Below are 19,989 nucleotides of genomic sequence, written 5' to 3'. Positions count from 1 at the left end.
AAGCTATTTTTATGATGATAATGAACTCAACATGAAAATTCTGGATATTCGAATATGTAAACTTATATTTTAAGAATATATATATATATATATATATATATATATATATATATATATATATATATACAGTTTTTGGTTATTGGGTTATGCAGCAATTGATAAGTGTACTCTTTTAAGTCTTTATTCCGAGCTTTCGTTCATGATTATGAACATCGTCAGGGTGCTACAATTATATTATATATGTGAAACAATATGAAAATATGTATATAAAATTATATGTACTTACAACTTATTGAGGATATTTCAAATAGGTGGTCATTAAAATGAGAATTGTACTTATTAAAATGGTCATGTAATGTCTCGATAAAACAAAATTATTCAAATAAAAATTTTTATAATTTAGTTCAACTTCAAAATCGACGAAATATAAAATGACACTTGGACATTCATGACATGGCATTATTTGAAATATCTAACAAAAATTTTTAAAGATGATCAATTTAGTAAACGACCAATAGGGTCAATGATAATTAAGAAAGTATTTTTTAAATATTATAAATTACTGTTGAAATTATAAATTAAGGTAAAATTTAAAAAAATTAGTAAGATTTTTTGATCAAGTTTAATTAGAAGTTTTAAATTATTTATATAAAAGTAATTTATAAAGTTGTTGACAAAAATTAATTTATACAAAAGTAATTTATAATGTTGTTGACAAGTCAGAGTATCTAGAAGAGGAGTTAGGAGATAACTCACGATTATCTAAAAATAGTAGATAAGAAAACATTTCATTTAGGTGGCCTATATCAGTATATAGCCTATATATATATATATATATATATATATATATATATATATATATATATATATATATATATATATATATATATATATAGACTATATCATATAGGCCACCTAAATGAAATGTTTTCTTATCTACTATTTTTAGATAATCGTGAGTTATCTCCTAACTCCTCTTCTAGATACTCTGACTTGTCAACAACATTATAAATTACTTTTGTATAAATTAATTTTTGTCAACAACTTTATAAATTACTTTTATATAAATAATTTAAAACTTCTAATTAAACTTGATCAAAAAATCTTACTAATTTTTTTAAATTTTACCTTAATTTATAATTTCAACAGTAATTTATAATATTTAAAAAATACTTTCTTAATTATCATTGACCCTATTGGTCGTTTACTAAATTGATCATCTTTAAAAATTTTTGTTAGATATTTCAAATAATGCCATGTCATGAATGTCCAAGTGTCATTTTATATTTCGTCGATTTTGAAGTTGAACTAAATTATAAAAATTTTTATTTGAATAATTTTGTTTTATCGAGACATTACATGACCATTTTAATAAGTACAATTCTCATTTTAATGACCACCTATTTGAAATATCCTCAATAAGTTGTAAGTACATATAATTTTATATACATATTTTCATATTGTTTCACATATATAATATAATTGTAGCACCCTGACGATGTTCATAATCATGAACGAAAGCTCGGAATAAAGACTTAAAAGAGTACACTTATCAATTGCTGCATAACCCAATAACCAAAAACTGTACATTTACTGTCAGCAAAGACTCATTGTCTTCTTATATATATATATATATATATATATATATATATATATATATATATATATATATATATATATATATACCCTTAAGAAAATATACAGATAAGTGATTAATCAAATTTGAACAAATTAGATTAGATTTCATAGAGATGAGTTGCAAAAATCAGTGTATGTTCAAATATATTTGAAATCTAGCTAAGGGTTTATAAGGCCTTTAGATAGCATATCATAGCTTATCTAACAGCACCGCTAAGTCATTTTTACTATTTTTACAGGAGAGGGAAAAAATTGCATAATTTTCTTATTTTTGAGAGATTGTAAATAATTTTTATTTAAAGATATTTAAAAGTTAACACGTTGACGGACAGAACGTGTGTAGTGTTGAAGAAGTCATTGCTCATGACTCTTGGCAAATTTTTCTATGGTCTTGTTAACAGTATCCATGTCTAGGTCCCTATGGAGGTCACTGTTCCTATAATACCATGGAGCGTTGACAATGTTCCTAGTACTTTGTTTTGGAATCGTTGAATGATGTTTAAATTAGTATTTCTAGCGCAGCCCCATAGCTGGATGCTATAGGTCCATATAGGTTTTATAATCTGTTTATACAAAAGTATCTGCTTGTTTTCAGCAGTAACTCAGCCCTACTAGCACATGTCTGTCCGATATACATCTTGCCATGTGTTTGACCAGGTACACTCTCCCAGTGTAAGTTGTGTTGACTTCGGATCCAGGCTTTCGGATGTTTTTAGATATGAATACCTATGACAACATGACAATGATAGAGGGGTTAGAATGTCACATACCAGACTTTCAAATACCTTGGGGATTGCACTGATTATACTGATGGGACGATAGTTTGTTACACAGGTTTTGTCACCAGATTTAAAGATGGGCTTTAGAAAGCTGTCTTTCCAGTAGTCGGGGAAGATTCCAGTTTGGAGGGAGAGCTTGAAAATGTGGTACAGAGGTCTTGAAAGAATAAAGGAGCATTTTTTTAAGAATAAGGTAGGTAGCCCATCGGGTCCAGGCCCTTTGTTAACATCCAAAGAAGAGAGTTTACTAAATATATCTGATATTTTAATATCAAGGTGTGGAATATGGTTATTGGATGTGGATATTTCATGAGTGGGAATATTAATATTATCATGTGAGTACACTGTCGAAAAATAATCAGCAAACATGTTCGATATTTCCTCCCCAGAACAACTAGTCTTATCCAAATAATTAAGTGTATTTGGAAAAGAACTGCTTTTCCTTTTATTGTTAACAAATGACCAAAATTTTTTTATGTTAAAGCTAATAGCTGTTTCAGTACAGTGCACATATTGAGCATAGCATTCCTGCGTCAGATTTTTGCATAGTTCTCTCAACCTAGAAAACTCCCGATAGTCATCAGCTGACTGTGTTTGTTTATACCTTTTGTGCAATTTTTTCTTTTGAATAATACAATTTTTTAGTTCAACTGAGAACCATACCAGGAATTTTCTGCCCGAAAATTTCTTTAAAGGAACAAATATATCCACTGCAATAAAAATTATTTCATAAAAAATGTTTAACATAGTTTCAAGAGGCTTATTTAAAAGTAAAATGTCCGAGTTAAATTGATTCAGAAACATTATAATATCTTGAAAATTTGCAGAGTTAAAGTTTCTATAGAATCCATCAAACTCGAGACCATCTTCACCCTCTACAACACCAATATTTAACTTAATACATAGTGGTGGGTGAACAACTGGAGGAACCAAAAAATAGTCTGCTTGTGATTTTATTTGCAATTTGGCATAAAAACAAATCAATTGTGTTTATTGCATTTATAAAATGGTATTTTCTTTGATTTGTATAGTCTTATAAATTGTTCAGATTATAATCGAAAATTATTTTATTTTCGATTATGGCGCCATCTATTGACAACTAGAATAAATGTTATAAATGTCACCGACGAAATGTAATCACCGATGTGCGTTTTTTTCTGTCACATACAATTTAATGCGTTAGAAAGAAATCGAAAAACTGTGACGCACTGAAAAATCCTCATGAGAAAAAGCATATGTGAGCTGTTTTACTACCTCAATATTAGCTTCGTTCATTGTCAAATTCTGCAAGTTTCATTGTTTCCTTGTTTGTATTAGGGCTTTAGTTTTATCTAAGTTGATGGCTAACCACATTTCTTTGGCATTTTCTTCAAGGTCCACATAAAGTTCTGGTCTCTCTTGTGGTTCATCCCGTTAAGTTTACATCGTCTGTATAACATAATCTGATTAGACTTATTAATTATTAAACAATACATTTTTTGGGTTTATGGACATTTTTCTTATAATGACAAATATCTACTGTTTTATGTAATAATTACAATAGTTTGTATTCAACACTGTTTCAGTTGACTTTTTTTATATTTTTTTATTTATTTATTTTATTTATTTACTACGGGATGTCCCCATTTTTACAAATAACAAAAATAAAGTATCCTAACCAAAACACAAATACTAAACTAATATTGTTAAACAAATGATTATAATTTAAGTAAATTAAATTTCCTGAAAATATCGATACATTTTTGGCAAAGTAACGTAAGTGACATTTTATGTTTTTCCATTAAACTAAAGCTATTATTGTTTAGAAGGTACTACCAAAGTGTAGCAAGTCTAGAATTAATTCAAACATAATATGTCTAGGCTTACAACACTGTGGCAGTACCTTCTAAACAATAAGAGCATTTGTTTAATGGAAAAACATGATTCGCCAAAAATGTCACTTATGTTACTTTGCCAAAAATGTATCGATATTATTAAAATGAAAATCTCTGACAATTAAAATCAAATGAAATGAAGACTTAAAGGTAAAGGTCACTCATCTTCGATTCCTTACATACTCAGGCAGTGCTTAAATCTTATAGATCTTGTATCCACCAGATCATAAGATTGACTAAAGTCATTTCCCAGTGTCTGAATCCTGTTAATTGGAGAGAATTTGCCATAGTTGGTGTGATAGTGTTTTATAGAAAATAAGGGCATGTCTCTATGAATTCTAGTGCTACATCTAAAGTTGATAAGACTTAATAAATCAGAACAGTCGGTGGTATGGTCAAGTAGTTTATAGAGAAAAATTAAATCACATTTAGTTCTGTAGTCTTCTAAGGCAGGCCAGGCCGCACATCAAAGAAACATGAAACGTAAATTACGTTTCATGGGAATAAAACAGTGCTAAACAAATATACGTCCGGCCATTTGTGAAACTCTCCGAAAATAAAAATGTGTCATGAGCATGAATCATACTCGTTTCATTGGTAGGCGGATTTTGAGATTTGTTTAGCAGTGTTTTAGTTTCATGAAACATGTTTTTCGTTTCATGTTTCATGTTTTTCGTTTCATGTTTCTTTGGTGTGTGGCTTGGCTAAGGAACTGATATTTAGCCTTGACCCTAATTCCACTGAAGACGTTCTTTAAGTTTAATCTATAAGCACAAATCCGAAGAAACTTATTTTGAATTTTTTCAAGGGTGTAAATATGGTTAAAATAGTATGGTGACCATACTATAGAAGAATAAGACAGGATGCTACAGAGGAAAGTAAGATATAAAATTCTGTATGTGGGTACGGAAAGATCTCCAGAGTTTCTTGTGATAAAACCTAGATTACGGTACACTTTATTTGACAAATTGTTAATGTGTGGGATAAATGACAAGGAACTGTCAAATAACACCCCCAAATCTTTTATTTCAATCACTCTTGATAGAACACTTGTATTAATGTGATAGTCAAATGCAACCTAATTTTTAGATTTGCTAAAGGATATAACAAAACACTTATCTTTATTTAACTAGAGACAATTGGAAAGAGACCAATTGTATAGAGAAGTCAAGTCTTCCTGGATCCTTAGACAATCAGACAGATTTGAAACTTTGAAATATAGCTTAAGGCAGTGGTTCCCAACCTTTTATGTCTGGCGACCCACTTTTGATGTTTTTTCATATTCGCGACCCATCCCTCACCCATGATGATAGAATAAAATAAAGAACACAGTCACCGTACTCTCTCAGCTACTATAAGAGCTACGCCGTGACCCATCTGAAATCCGCCAGCGACCCACTAGTGGGTCGGGACCCACCGGTTGGGAAACGCTGGCTTAAGGTCATCAGGAAATAGCAAAAACTGACAAACTTTTATTACCTCAGAAATATCATTAAAAAACAAGTTAAAGAGAAGAGGACCCACATATGAGCCTTGTGGGACCCCTGAACTGACCAAGATAGGAATCGAAAGTGAACTCTTTATAAAAACAAACTGAGCTCTTTCAATTGACAGACTTGGTATTTTGAGAGTAAATTCAAATCTTCACAGATGCATAACCTAATAGGTCTGGATCCCGCGTATGAAAAAAAAGTTGATTAATAGCAAGCTGAAAATTTATTAATAGCTTAAGGGTGTCTAGTCGGACAAACTTTGATACAGTCGGAAAAATGAAAGAATACCCATGAACGAACATATAAAACACGCTGTATTTCCCTGTCACCGTGTCACAAAGAAAATTGGCCAGCGCAAGTACATGTAATAATAATTATTACATGTAGTTGCGCTGGCCAATTTTTTGTATGACACGGTGACAGGAAAATACAGCGTGTTTTATATGTTCGTTCATGGGTATTCTTTCATTTTTCCTACTGTATATGGGAACACTGGAACAGGGGAAGTTTTAATTGTGGAACAGGTTAAAAATTTGGAACGGTCAGACTACGAAAACGGCACATGTATTTTGTCCGACAGAACAGACTTAAACTCTTCGAACAAAGATTAAACTCTCATGCAAAAATTAGACTGCTATTTATCACCAAATGGACGTTTTAATGAGTGGAACATGTAGAATATATCAAATGACAGGAATTATGACAGGTGATAGTCTGATTTTTTGCATGAGAGTTTAATCTCTGTTCGGAGAGTTTAAGTCTGTTCTGTCGGACAAAATAAATGTGCCGTTTTCATGGTGTAACCGTTCCAAATTTTTAACCTGTTCCACAATTAAAACTGCCCCTGTTCCAGTGTTCCCATATATCAAAGTTTATCCGACTAGGCACCCTTAAGCTATTAACAAATTTTCAGCTTGCTATTAATCAACTTTTTTTTCATACGCGGTATCCAGACCTATAACTTAGGTATCCTATTAATGATTTAAAAATAGACAACACTACATAAAAATTAGTATATATTATATGGATATTATTTCTTAACACATTAGATACTCTTATTAAACACTCATGCTGTTTTCATAACAGCTGCATGACACACCATAGTTGTCTCAATAGCATAAAAACCAGAGCCTCTTGGCCGTAGGGACCCATTATTTTTTAACATTATAGCAGCCAACGTGTCAAATACTTTATTCGCAACTACTTTTTCATTAAACAAATAAAATACAATAAAATTACGTTGCCTAAATTATGTAAGATCAAAATGTTATTTGTTTAAACAATTTGTGTGATTTGCTAGTACATGTGATTTTAAATGATATAACTTATGATATAACATGAATATACATTAATTGTTTTATATTGTAATATTCCACTTATACTTAAAAGTCCAACATATATACAATCACAGTTCTTTATTTATTTTTTAACACCCTTTTATAAAAATAGGTGGAATACAAGTATATTTATTGTAGTGTATATGCTACGAACATGCAGTGTCACTATACTTTAACAAACTTATGTGTACTTACATTCAGTTCTTCCTCTTTGATCTTCTCTGAATTTTTACTGGCAAGTTTGAAAGAATTACTAACAATCAGTTGCTCGTCTTTGGATAAGAAGGGACATTTTGCTGCTAACTTTTTACTACTATTAGCTCCCATGACACAATATTTAATATATTTTAAAGATTTCTTATTCTGATATTAACAATCAATATTTTGGATTTCACTGTTAATTGCTCCAATACAATTATTTTGATAACAGTAATAGTAATGTTGATAAAGATAAGCTGTGAGCATATTTGATTTTATGCTTTCGATTTATTATCTACATCTCTCTTATCAAAATTTCATCTTTGATAGTGTTTAAAAATTTTTCTTATAATCCAGATAATCAAATATTTTTGACAGTTTTTGTATGACACTTGACACTGACACTTGATTGTTGTGAGGTAGAGGTGGCACGTGGCACATTTGACAGAAGCGTGAAGTTTTTTACATGAGAATATCGAATTTTAAATTACATATAAATATGAATATGAATTATTGTTACAAAATAAGCATAGTTTTGTCCGAAACTCTTCGAGTATTCATAGGCGTTCCCTTTTTTAACAAATCGTAGATTTAAACCATGGCCGCCTTTATTTGAATTGTCCGTCATATTAGATGTGGCAACACTGTCGAACTGTCAAATAGAAGGCCTACAGCAGGAAGAATACAATTTTAAAGAAATTTATTTGATTAATTTATAAATATGTATTTATATACTTTTTAAGTAATATTGCAGAATGTAGGTACTAACTACATTCTCATTTGCCATTAAAATATGTAAATATAATAGGTATTTGGTAGAACCAGTAGAACCTAAAAGATGAGATTAGGTGATGCTGAAAACATACTTCTGAGCAATATAGCACTTGATAGCACTTTCTTAGAATATCCTTAAAAATATATTCTTCTAATACAAAGATGTGCAGTAGTACGTTCTAAGTATATAAATAGAAGGTTTATAGCACTTCCTTGGAATATTCTAAAAAGTACGTTTTTAGTATAAACTAAAAAGATGTGCGGTAGTACGTTCTAAGTATATAAATAGAAGGTTTATAGCACGTCCTTAGAATGTTCTAAAAAGTATATTCTTAGTATATACTGAAAAGAAGTGCGGTAGTACATTCTAAGTATATACATAGAACGTTTAAGTACTGTAATGTAGTATATACTCACCCAGATAGTACAAGTACGTTTTATGGACATCCAATGGACGTACATTGGAACGTCCAATGGACGTCCCGCTAAGGTACAATGGACATCCGATGGACGTCCAACGAATGTCCAGAGTTCACAAAATTGGACGTCCATAGAACGTCCGCTACAAACGTACATTGTACGTTGTATTGGAGCTTTCAGTGTACACCTTATGTACATTCAATGTACGTCTTATGGACATTTCACATTTGTAGGGCACTTTTCAGAAAGCAATCTAGTATCCATAATTTTGTGAATACATAGCAAAAAGCTTTTATAGGAAATGGTTCCTTATAATACTAAACTTATAGATACTTAAAAATATTACACAAAAGACCTTTTTTATTTCTCTTTACTATAACTTCATTATAATATATACTTTATTATAGGAACTAGGAACTTCATTAATGCACGACTGCACTTGCACGATAAACAGAAAACACAAATATATCACAGGATGTATTTTCATAAAGACGAGATTCAGATAATGACGCCCTAGGAAGCATGCACATTAAACTGTTTCTCTGTTCTGATTCTGTTCCAAACTATTTTTAGAGTCAGTACCGTTGTTGTATATTACAAGCGCGTTTGCCATTCTGTGAATTATCATAAATAAACCATCCTTCAGTATTCCTCAACAATTATTAACAGCGATAATCCCCTAAAAGTACCTGCCTAATACTACACCTTTCACGACCGATAGCGCGAAGAGCGACAACGTTGTCAAGAAGATTCTCATTTAGTTTGTATTGGGACTTAATATAATAGTCGCGTTTTGTGTAAAATATCCATGGACTACAAATGGATGTCCAATGTACGTTGAAATCAAACGTCCAATGGACGTCCCGTAATGTTCGTACATAGTACGTCCAGTTTTGGTCCATGGACGTTTGGACTTTAAATGTACGTTATATGGACCTACATTGGACGTTGTGTGCTATATGGGCAGTATGTGCTATGCACATTCGCAATGGTAATTACGCATATTCTTAGTATATACTTTTTCTGAAAAGTATGTTCTATGAATCTACTAAGAACATGAAATTGTTATGTGGGTTAAAGTATCCGAAGTTAAGAAATTAATATTTCATCAATAGAACGTCAAAATTATTAGCAAAATCTTAAAAAAATCGATTACAATTTAATTACTTTTTTGCGTTGTAAATATTAAGCGATAATAATTAAATAATAAATTTAACAATTACCGGTGAAAGTTGCATTACTAATCCGCTAGGAGCGACACCAGCGAAGCTCAGAGCACCAGAAGCTCATTTCAGAAACCTTTCAACAGGATCTCGGCCTTTTACATATCGAATTATAAAAGTAGACTGATTGAATTATATAGTAGACTGATTGACTTCAAACTGTACTCATCGTTATTGTTTGTTTCTCTATAAAGTGACATTTGATGTGGTTTTTAAGCATAATTTGTTGTGTTATTTGGTATCTACATAAAGCTCAAAAAGCAGTCTATTCGGTGATGTATTGTAGTAATTAAAATCTCTTAGCATATTCTCAAAAATTTGAATAATTCATCTAGTTTTCAATAAAAATAATTTAATAGTAATTAAGGAGTATTACAAAAACCAACAAGATAATCAAGAACCAGTCTAATATTTATATTTTCAAACATGAATAATTGTTATAAATGTGATTATGGATTGTGATGAAAAAAATTTCATTAGTTGTGATAGCTGTAGCAGGTTTATTCATCGTAAGTGTAGTGACCTTTCTCCAACACAGTTCAAAGTAATGGAATTAAAAAAGCAGCGTTCTTTGAAATTTTTTTGCAACGATTGTCAAGAAGGGTTAATATATGTTCCAAAACTTATTAAAAAAGTGAATGATCTACAATTACAATTTAATGAGCTTCGTAATGAGTTTATGCATACTCAAAAATTAAATACTGACGAAATAATTAGTGAATTGAATGAGCGGCAAATTAGATCGAAAAATAATAATGATTTTTAATTTACCTGAGAACAGCAATGCGGTTGATGATATCCACTCTGTCCAACAAATTTTCAAGCAAGTTTCAGATGAAGAAATTCCGATTATTAAGGCAATCAGAATGGGAAAGAAAAATAACAGAACTGAAAAGCGGCCATTGAAAGTAATATTATCGAATACCCATGATGTACTAGCTGTTATTAAGAATAGAAAGAATATAAATAAAGACAAAAAGATTTTCGTCAATGTGGACCAAACTCCTATGCAGGTAAAACAATATAAAGATCTCAAAGCAGAACTTAAACTACCCCAAGATCAAGGTGAGAATAACTTAATTATAAGATATGTAAACAATATTCCAAAAATTGTCCCAAAAAACTTTTAGTCAGTGTCAAACGAACTCAATATTTATTATCAAAATGTTAGAGGCTTACGTACCAAATTATGTATATTGAAGCGAAACATTTCCACAACAAATTATAATATTATTATTTTTACTGAAACTTGGTTAAATGATGAATTTCATGATGGAGAATTAGGTTTCGATGACTATAATGTATACAGAAGAGATCGTTCCGCAGATACGAGTACCTTACAAAGAGGCGGTGGAGTTTTAATTGCAGTTCACAAGTCCTTCACAAGCCGTCAGTTGGACACTTCTCGAACTATTGAAAACTTGTTTGTTGTAGTTGGTAATAATTGTCCTCAAGTGATAGGTAGTGTTTATATACCGCCAAAGGAATCATTAGATGTATTTGAAACATTTTGTCAGGATGTAGACACACTTAGCGAAGAATATTCTAAAGCTTGTTTTCATATATTTGGCGATTTTAATGTTCCTAATTGTGACTGGCGAATGAATAATCTGGCATCTGAAGCTACACCTAATTTACAAGCTAATCTTCTTGAAACTAATGCTATTGATTTATTATCAAATATGGTTGTATTCAATAATCTTTTTCAGTGCTCGAATATTGTGAATGAGAGAGGTATTCTATTGGATTTAGTATTTTCTCAAAGTCTTCTCACAGTCTCAAAATTAATAGATGATCTCATTACCCCCGATAATCACCACCCTCCACTTGTAACTTCTTTAAGATTTAAAAATACTAACACTGATAACATTCCAGAACAATATTATTACGATTTTAAAAATGCAAACTTTGAAGTTATTAATTATTGTTTAGGTGCAGTTTTGTGGAATGATTTGCTGTTGGGTAAGTCTTTAGATGAAATGATTAATATATTTTACGATGTCTTATTTTCAATAATCGAGATTTATGTCCCCATAAAAAAAAATCTGCTAAGAAATTTCCTCCGTGGTTTACACCTGAATTACGGGAACTAGTTATACGGAAAAAAATAGCACACCAAGAACACAAAACATTGTTGAATTTAGACAGTTTCGACAAATTTTCGTGCCTTAGATCTCAGTGTAAAGTACTCTCTAAACAATGCTATAGTCAGTATGTGAGTGATGCCCAGTGTTCTATACAGGCTGACAGTAGGTTGTTTTGGAAATTTGCAAATGCCAATAAGGACCAGAATTCTCTACCTTCTGAAATGTTCCTTGATAATGTTAGGTCCAATTCTATGTCTGAATCTGCCAATCTGTTTGCTTCTCATTTTCTATCCGTGTATCGTAAGGATAATATAACTCAACATCAAATACTCGTAACTGATAGTGATCAGAATGTTTCTAATTATTCTGTTAGCATCTCCGAAGGTTCTATCAACATCTATCTAATCTGAAACCACGGAAAGGTCCAGGTCCTGATGTAGTACCTCCTATCTTATTGAAATACTGTAGTTTTGTATTAGCTCGTCCCTTATATTATATATTCAATGAGCCATTATCATCAGGTCAATTCCCAAGTTACTGGAAATTGAGTTTATATATATATATATATATATATATATATATATATATATATATATATATATATATATATACGGGGTGTCATATCGGCTGACGCCGCATCCCCACACCTAACCGCCATCTATTTCTATCCTGGGCATCTTCCTCTTCCAAATCTCGGTGTTCCATGGCCTTCCTTATCGTGTCATTCCAGGATAGTCTTGGTCTTCCCCTTTTCTTCCTACCTGGGGGTTTCCATTTCAGGAGTTTCTTTGGCCATCGTTGGTCGTCCAACCATTTTAGGCTTCTTCTCTCGAGCCTGTCTACCGCTGTATCGTGTGCCTGCATCCTTCTTCTTATTTCTTCGTTACGTATTCTGTCCAATCGGGAGATTCCAGCACTTCTACGTATGTAGTCCATTTCCACAGCATTGATCCTTCTTCTGGACTCTGCTGTTAATGTCCAGACTTCGCTTCCATACATGAGTACCGATTCCACAAATGTCTTCCCTATTCTTAATTTTGTAGTTCTGGATATATTTTTATCCCACCACACGGAATTCAAGCAACCTACTACCTTCCTACTTTGTTCAACTCGCCTTTGAATTTCTTTGTTGCCTAGGCCTTCTCTGTTTATTACAGCTCCCAGATATTTGAATTCTTCAACCTGTTTAATTGATGTGTTCTCTGTTATTAGGATTTCAAAGTGGGCGTCAGAATTCACGACTAGATATTCTGTTTTTTCTATATTTATATTTAATCCCCATTTTTTGTAGGTTGAATGCAGGCGGGTTAACATTAATTCCATGTCATACGAATCTTGTGCCAGTACTGCTTGATCGTCAGCAAAGTGGATGTTAAACAGGCAGTCATCTCCGATCATGATTCCCATTAGTCCACAACTTCTTTTCCATTCTTTTAAAGCGACTTCCAAGTATATGTTAAATAGCAACGGTGATAAGCTACACCCTTGCTTCAGTCCTTTTTCTATTTTTATTCGTTCAGATAGTTGTGTGCCAATCTTGATATATCCCACATTATCGCTGTACAATGATTTGATAATATGTATAATAGCCGGACTAACTTTCATTTCAACAAGGGCATGCCACAACTTGTTTCTAGGGACGGAGTCATATGCCTTTTCCAAGTCTATGAAGGCAATGTGAGTTTCTTCATTTACGCTCGTCCTTTTCTCTATAAGTTGTTGGATGACGAAAAGGTTGTCCACACATGAGCGTCCCGCAGTAAAACCACTTTGATCTTCACTTATTCTCCCTCTTGTCTCTACGTCTAATCTGTTCTTTATTATTCTGCTAAATAGTCTACTAATAGTACTGTTAACACTAAGGCCTCTGTAATTAGACGGATTACTATGTTTCCCCTTTTTGTAAATGCTCGAAATGTAGGATATTTTCCATTCTCGAGGAAAATAATTAGTTGCAGCACATCTATTCATTAACTTAGTTAAGCGTTCTATAAACATTTTCACTCCATATTTAATCATCTCTGTCATGATTCCTCCTGGGCCTGGAGCCCTGCCGTTTTTCATCGAATTAAGTGTTTTAACTAGTTCTGCCTCAGTTATTTTAAGGCTATCTTCTTCTCTACGTACAACCTGTGTCGCCTGCTTTATAAATTCTTGTCGATCTTCACTAAATAAGGCCTGATAGTATTCTTTCCAGTCTTGAGTTCGGATTGTGGATGGGCGTCTATCTGTTTAATTAGTTTTCATCGTTCGTAATAGTCTCCAGACTTCTGTCGATTGGGTGCCACCTAATTTGCTTTCTACTTCAGCACACTTCCTAGACCACATTTCATTCTTGCATTTCTTTATTTCATTTCGAACTTGCCTTTGGATGGTTTTGTATTTTATTCGATTTTCTTGTGTACTATTTGATAGCCAAGTATTATAAAGCTTGTTCTTTTCTTTTATTTTATCTTCTATTTCAGGACACATCCAGAGCGGATTGTATTTCGTTTTACTTTTTTGTCCAAATGCTTCATTGGCGGCTTGATGTAACGCTGTTAACAAATTATTATATTCTTCTTCAACGTCGTCCACCACTTCACGATTCTCCAGATGCTGTTGAAGTCTATTTTCATATAGCTTTTTAGTAGTCTCGTCTCTAGTGAGGTGTATATTGTATTGTGGGATATTTATATCATTACTTTTTCCTTGAGCATTGCAGGGGTGTAGTTGCCTAAAGAAGGGAAAAACTATTTCTGACCGTACTAAGAGATGATCAGACCCGCAATTAGCCCCTTCTCTTACCACTGTGTCTTTGACCACTTCATTCGATACTTGTCTCGTAATAACAAAGTCAATTATAGACTTCTGATTAAGTGATGGCCGTGTCCACGTATATTGATGTATACGCTTATGTGGGAAGAATGTATTGCTAACCTTTAAATTGTACTGCTTACATACATTTATTATTCGTTCACCATTATCATTGAATGCTGGGTCTCCATATTGTCCCACAACATCGTCGTTATCTCGTATACCTACTCTCCCGTTAAAGTCTCCCGCTAGATATAAAGACTGTTCATTTTTTACAGTATCCAATTGGTCGCATAATTCCTGGAAGAAATCGTTTTTTACTTGTATTGAAGCGTCATCGGTAGGCGCGTATATTGAGAAGATTACAATTTGCCTTCCAAATTTCTGTAACACGATTCGTAAAATTCGTTCATTTACATGTTGTATGTCAATAATGTGCCGAAACAAAGTCTTCCTAATTAGAATAGCTACTCCAGCGCTTGCTCTTTCTGACTTGGGAACCCCTGACCAAATATGTACGTAATCTTCAAGATTTTGATTTCCTTGTCCCTTCTTTTTAGTTTCCGTTAGGCAAATGCAGTCCATCTTATATCGTTTCGCTTCAGTCACTACTTCCTTGTATTTTGTGGATATTCCCTGGACATTCCAGGTTTCAATTCTCAATGTCCTTTGTCGTTGCGTGTGTCGATTACCATTAACATCAGATCGATTCCGAGGCTTCTCGTTAGGTTTTTTAGCAATAAAACTTTTTAAGAGTGTTAGAGAGCTAGTCTAACGCCTCAACCTCCATCCTGTAGGAACGGGATTTTCTGTCAGGGTTTTCTCCCTTAGTCCAGCTGCTCCTGTTTTTAGGCGCCGGAGACTCGCCTTTCACCCTCCCCCGTCAGCTACACGACATACATCCATTGCATGCCGTGCATTGCCCAGCGACCACGCGGCTCATGCCTTCTTGGACGTGGGGGTAGAGTTTATCGGTTAGTGTTTGCTACACTGTGGGCATTTCTCAGAGTTTTAGTGGGGTAGAGGCCTGGACATCCTCTACCCGCTTCGAGGCCCTCCCGACCATTTAGTCGCCAAATTGAGTTATATAACACCAATTTATAAAAGCATATTAAGCACCATTCCCAAACTGTTTGAAGCCATATTAACAGAACATCTATCATTAGTATTTAGGCACAAAATAGCGTCTCAACAATATGGATCTTGCAGTGGCAGATCTACAGAAGTCAATCTTCTATATTTTATTAGTTTATATAACACAAGCAATGGAGGCAGGTCATCAAGTTGATGCTATTTATACAGACTTATCAAAAGCATTTGACAGAGTTAATCAGGAGCTCCTATTAACTAATCTTGAAAATGTTGGTATCACTGGATCGTTACTAAAATGGTTTGCAGATTATATTTCCAATAGAAAACAAATTGTACGTTTTAACAGTATTAAATCCAATGAAATTTCTGTAACTTCTGGCGTACCACAAGGATCCCACTTGGGACCTTTATTGAATAATTTGTTTATTAATGATATAGTTAAAAGTTTTCACCATGGTGTGGTACTCTTATTTGCTGATGATTTAAAGGTATTTTCTGTAATAAGGTCAAGTGAAGATGCTGAAAAATTACAAGACGACTTGACTAAACTTCAAAGTTGGTGCATCAATAATGGCATGGAACTGAATACAAGTAAGTGTCATGTCATGCGTTTTTATCGAACTAATAACCCTTTACTATATATGATTATACAGTATTAATACATCTGTTCTTTCATCACAAACTGTAATCAAAGATCTTGGAATATGGCTAGATACCTCACTAACTTTTCATGAGCACTTTAAAACCATATCATTAACAAATCTTTGAGGCTTCTTGGATATATCAAACGAGTTACTTCTGATTTTACGTCCATCCAATCATTAAAGATTCTATATTGTTCGTTGGTTAGATCTCATCTGGAATATTGCTCTTTGGTGTGGTCTCCCTATTATCAGTTGTATAGTGATAAAATTGAGAATGTGCAACATAAATTCCTTAGACATGTTGCGTTTAAACTTGGCCAGTATATGCATTATGACGATATTTTACAGATGCTAAATATTACTACATTAAAAAGCCGTCGATTACATCACGACTTAATTCTATTATTTAAGCTGGTTAACTCACAAATCGACTGCCCAGATATGTTAGCCAAAATTAATTTCGCAGTTCCCAACCGCCAGACAAGACAATTGGTTTCATTTTCTGTGCCAATGCATATAACAAATTATACTCATTATTCGTTCTTATCTCGAAGCCAAAGAATTGCAAATCAATTTCAGGAACTCGACTTTTCCTACAGCTTAAATAGATTCAAGGCCGTATTTTCAAATATCACTTGACGACAGTTATTATCAGATGTAGGTACCTACTTTTTATGTCTATTATTTATATTATTTGTCTGTGTACTTTCATCTTTAATTGTATTGTAATTTTTAGCTTATAAATGTTTTATTTTGTTTTAAACCTTTGACATGTTAATTGTATTTTTTTAAATTATTGTACTTGTTTTAAAATTGTACTTATTTTGTAAAATGGGTTCGCCCGTAAATAAATAAATATAAATAAAAGTTAGCTGGTCAGGGTCGCGGACGTTTCCCCAACTGTCATCAATACGACTAACTTCGCGCGTAACTTTGATACGAGAATGATAAAAAAAATATGCATTGAAATCCAGATCCCGTTATTCGTTAAGCGTGATAAAGTGAGTACAAAGACATACATATTTGTTTCTTTGTAATTACAGCTTCAATTTACCGTGTACACTTCTCGTAGACTCTGCCGATTCGCTCTGAGCGTTAACAAAGTGTCAAAGCAAGATCGACCGACCTGCTCATGGTGGCGGTTTTTTGAAATTTTAACAGAACGCTTTGGGTATGTTTAAATGAGACATTTAAAAAAATACCGTGTCACGCTAGTGATATTATGTATTAATATAAACAGAAAATAAAAACTCACTTAATCTGATATAAATTCTTTCTATTTCCAATATTGATTATCAGTTTGATTTTGAATACATAACCTCACTATCGCAGTTTATGCCAATAAATCTTTATTAACGAAAAAGAAAATATTTTTGTTGCACTATAAATTACAGTATAAATTAATAACTAATGAATTCTAACAATTGTATTCGGTTATTATCACTACAAAATAAAATATTCAAGTTTAACAAAATAATCCCATAAGACTCAATGTTAAAACGTCCTGACAAAATCTGACCTGACAGCGTGTCTGTAAGTAGAGGGGAGACGCACGGAGCCAATAAGGTAGAGTCGTGTTGGAGAAAAGTCGCGCGGCCCTGCAAACGTTGCAAATGGCGATCAGCTGTCAAATTTGCTTTCCATTTCCAGTGACGTACCTTTGAAAGAGAAAAGAAAAGAAATGCTCTAAGGCGGCGCCAGATATGCGGTATTTGGCAAATACTGAACAAGTGCTTGCTAAATATTAAATATTTGAGTGCTCATGAAAGTGTTCGTTTAAACAGCAAGCACCTTGCACCACATATTCGAGATTTGACTCCTTCCTATGTATTTTATATCTAAAGTCGACTTTACACTACATGATTTATCATGTGATTTGTCATATGATTTTTCCCATGACGACCCACATGACAATCCTTATGACAAAACGAGTCGTATAACAACGGTTATGACAAAATCATATGACAAATCACACAGTGTAAACATAAATTTCCCTCCATGACCAAATCATATGACAAATCACATGATAAATCATGTAATGTAAAGGCCCCGTCTCACCATCAAATAATTGACAGTTATTTGATCAAACTTGACAGTTAAGGCCCCGTCTCACCATCAAATAATTGACAGTTAATTTGATCAAACTTGACAGTTAGTGACACAAAGTGACAGTTAGTATGTATAGTTTGTGTCACTAGTCAAGTTTGACTGTCAAGTTTGATCAAATTAACTGTCAATTATTTGATGGTGAGACGGGGCCTTCAGTGACACAAAGTGACAGTTAGTATGTATAGTTTGTGTCACTAGTCACGTTTGACTGTCAAGTTTGATCAAATAACTGTCAATTATTTGATGGTGAGACGGGGCCTTTAAAGTCGACTAGCTTAAGGCCCCGTCTCACCATCAAATAATTGACAGTTATTTGATCAAACTTGACTAGTGACACAAACTATACATACTAACTGTCACTTTGTGTCACTAACTGTCAAGTTTGATCAAATAACTGTCAATTATTTGATGGTGAGACGGGGCCTTTAGAGTATGGAAAATTTTACCAAAACTCTAAGGTCAACACTGTCAGTGTTGACAGTTCATTGCCACTATGGGTGCATTCAGCAGATTCAATCGATGACTAATCACATAGTGATTTTCTGCTGAATGCCACATAGATTGTCGATTAGTTATCATTCGATGACTTATCGGTCGCCATTTTAAACATCGGTTTTGAAATATGATTACTATGGAGACCTGTAAGAAGGAGTGGAAACGCAATGCATCGTTTGTGGGCTAACTTTTCAACCTCTAATTCAACTTTCAGCAATCGCCGCTAGAGGCGCAAGTGTTCGAATAGGTGCTACAAATACATTAGCTCTTATGGACTTATTTAATATTTAACTCATTTTATTTTTGTTTTTAGCGTAATTAGACATTAATTTATTGGTGGATTGTAGCTGAATATGTTTTATGCCAAAAATAAATTATTTTAACCTTATAACATATCGACGTGTGGTAAAAAGTGTATTCTTTATATACCATTGTAGATGGAGATGTGACATCAAATTTAAATTTGTCATTACTTTAATATGTAGGACAGCTTATTTTGAAGCGGAAATATTTTGTCACATTATCTAACTGCCACATTTATATACCAATGGTATTTCAACGGCAAAAGAATTTTTTAATATCTTTGTAACTGATATTAAAAAGTTTAGTTGAAAAAATTGACTTAACTGTACGTAATTGTTTTTAAAAAGTTTAAAAAGTTATTTAAATAATTTGAAGTTTATTGATCAATTTTTTTTAATTAGGTATTCTTTTTATCAAAATTTAAACTGGTTTTTGTTAATACTTCATTTATCTATATTCTGAAAGCTTACCTATCAGATGTTTAAATTTAGTTAATAAAAATATATGTCTATAAACTACGCAGACGATAGTCTGACTTTTATAAAATTAATGTTAATTTTTGTGAAATATTTTGTCTCAAAAAATGCATTGTTTCGACAGAAAAACTTTCAAGATCGTCCTACTATTATCACTATAATTTTCAGGTTAAAATAAAAACCAATAATAGGCACAAATTTTATTTACACCGAAGGAAATAACATACAAACGAATAGGTTTAATCCACGAA

At 32.7% G+C, this 19,989-nt stretch overlaps 1 protein-coding gene across 1 annotated transcript in view; it reads right to left on the bottom strand.

Moving 5' to 3' along the window:
• Positions 1 to 7,700, bottom strand: part of LOC126883059 (MTOR-associated protein MEAK7) — an 86,728-nt gene extending 79,028 nt beyond the window's left edge. Inside the window, exon 1 of the mRNA XM_050648268.1 lies at positions 7,317 to 7,700. Coding sequence (XP_050504225.1) covers positions 7,317 to 7,448 — 132 coding nt within the window. The 5' untranslated portion in view covers positions 7,449 to 7,700. The remainder of the gene's footprint in view (positions 1 to 7,316) is intronic.
• Between the last annotated feature and the right edge of the window lie 12,289 nt (positions 7,701 to 19,989).

Source organism: Diabrotica virgifera, chromosome 4 (genome assembly GCF_917563875.1).
Source record: "Diabrotica virgifera virgifera chromosome 4, PGI_DIABVI_V3a".
NCBI lineage: Eukaryota > Metazoa > Arthropoda > Insecta > Coleoptera > Chrysomelidae > Diabrotica > Diabrotica virgifera.
Note: the sequence above shows the minus strand (reverse complement) of the source record. Positions and strands in the feature narration are given on the sequence as shown.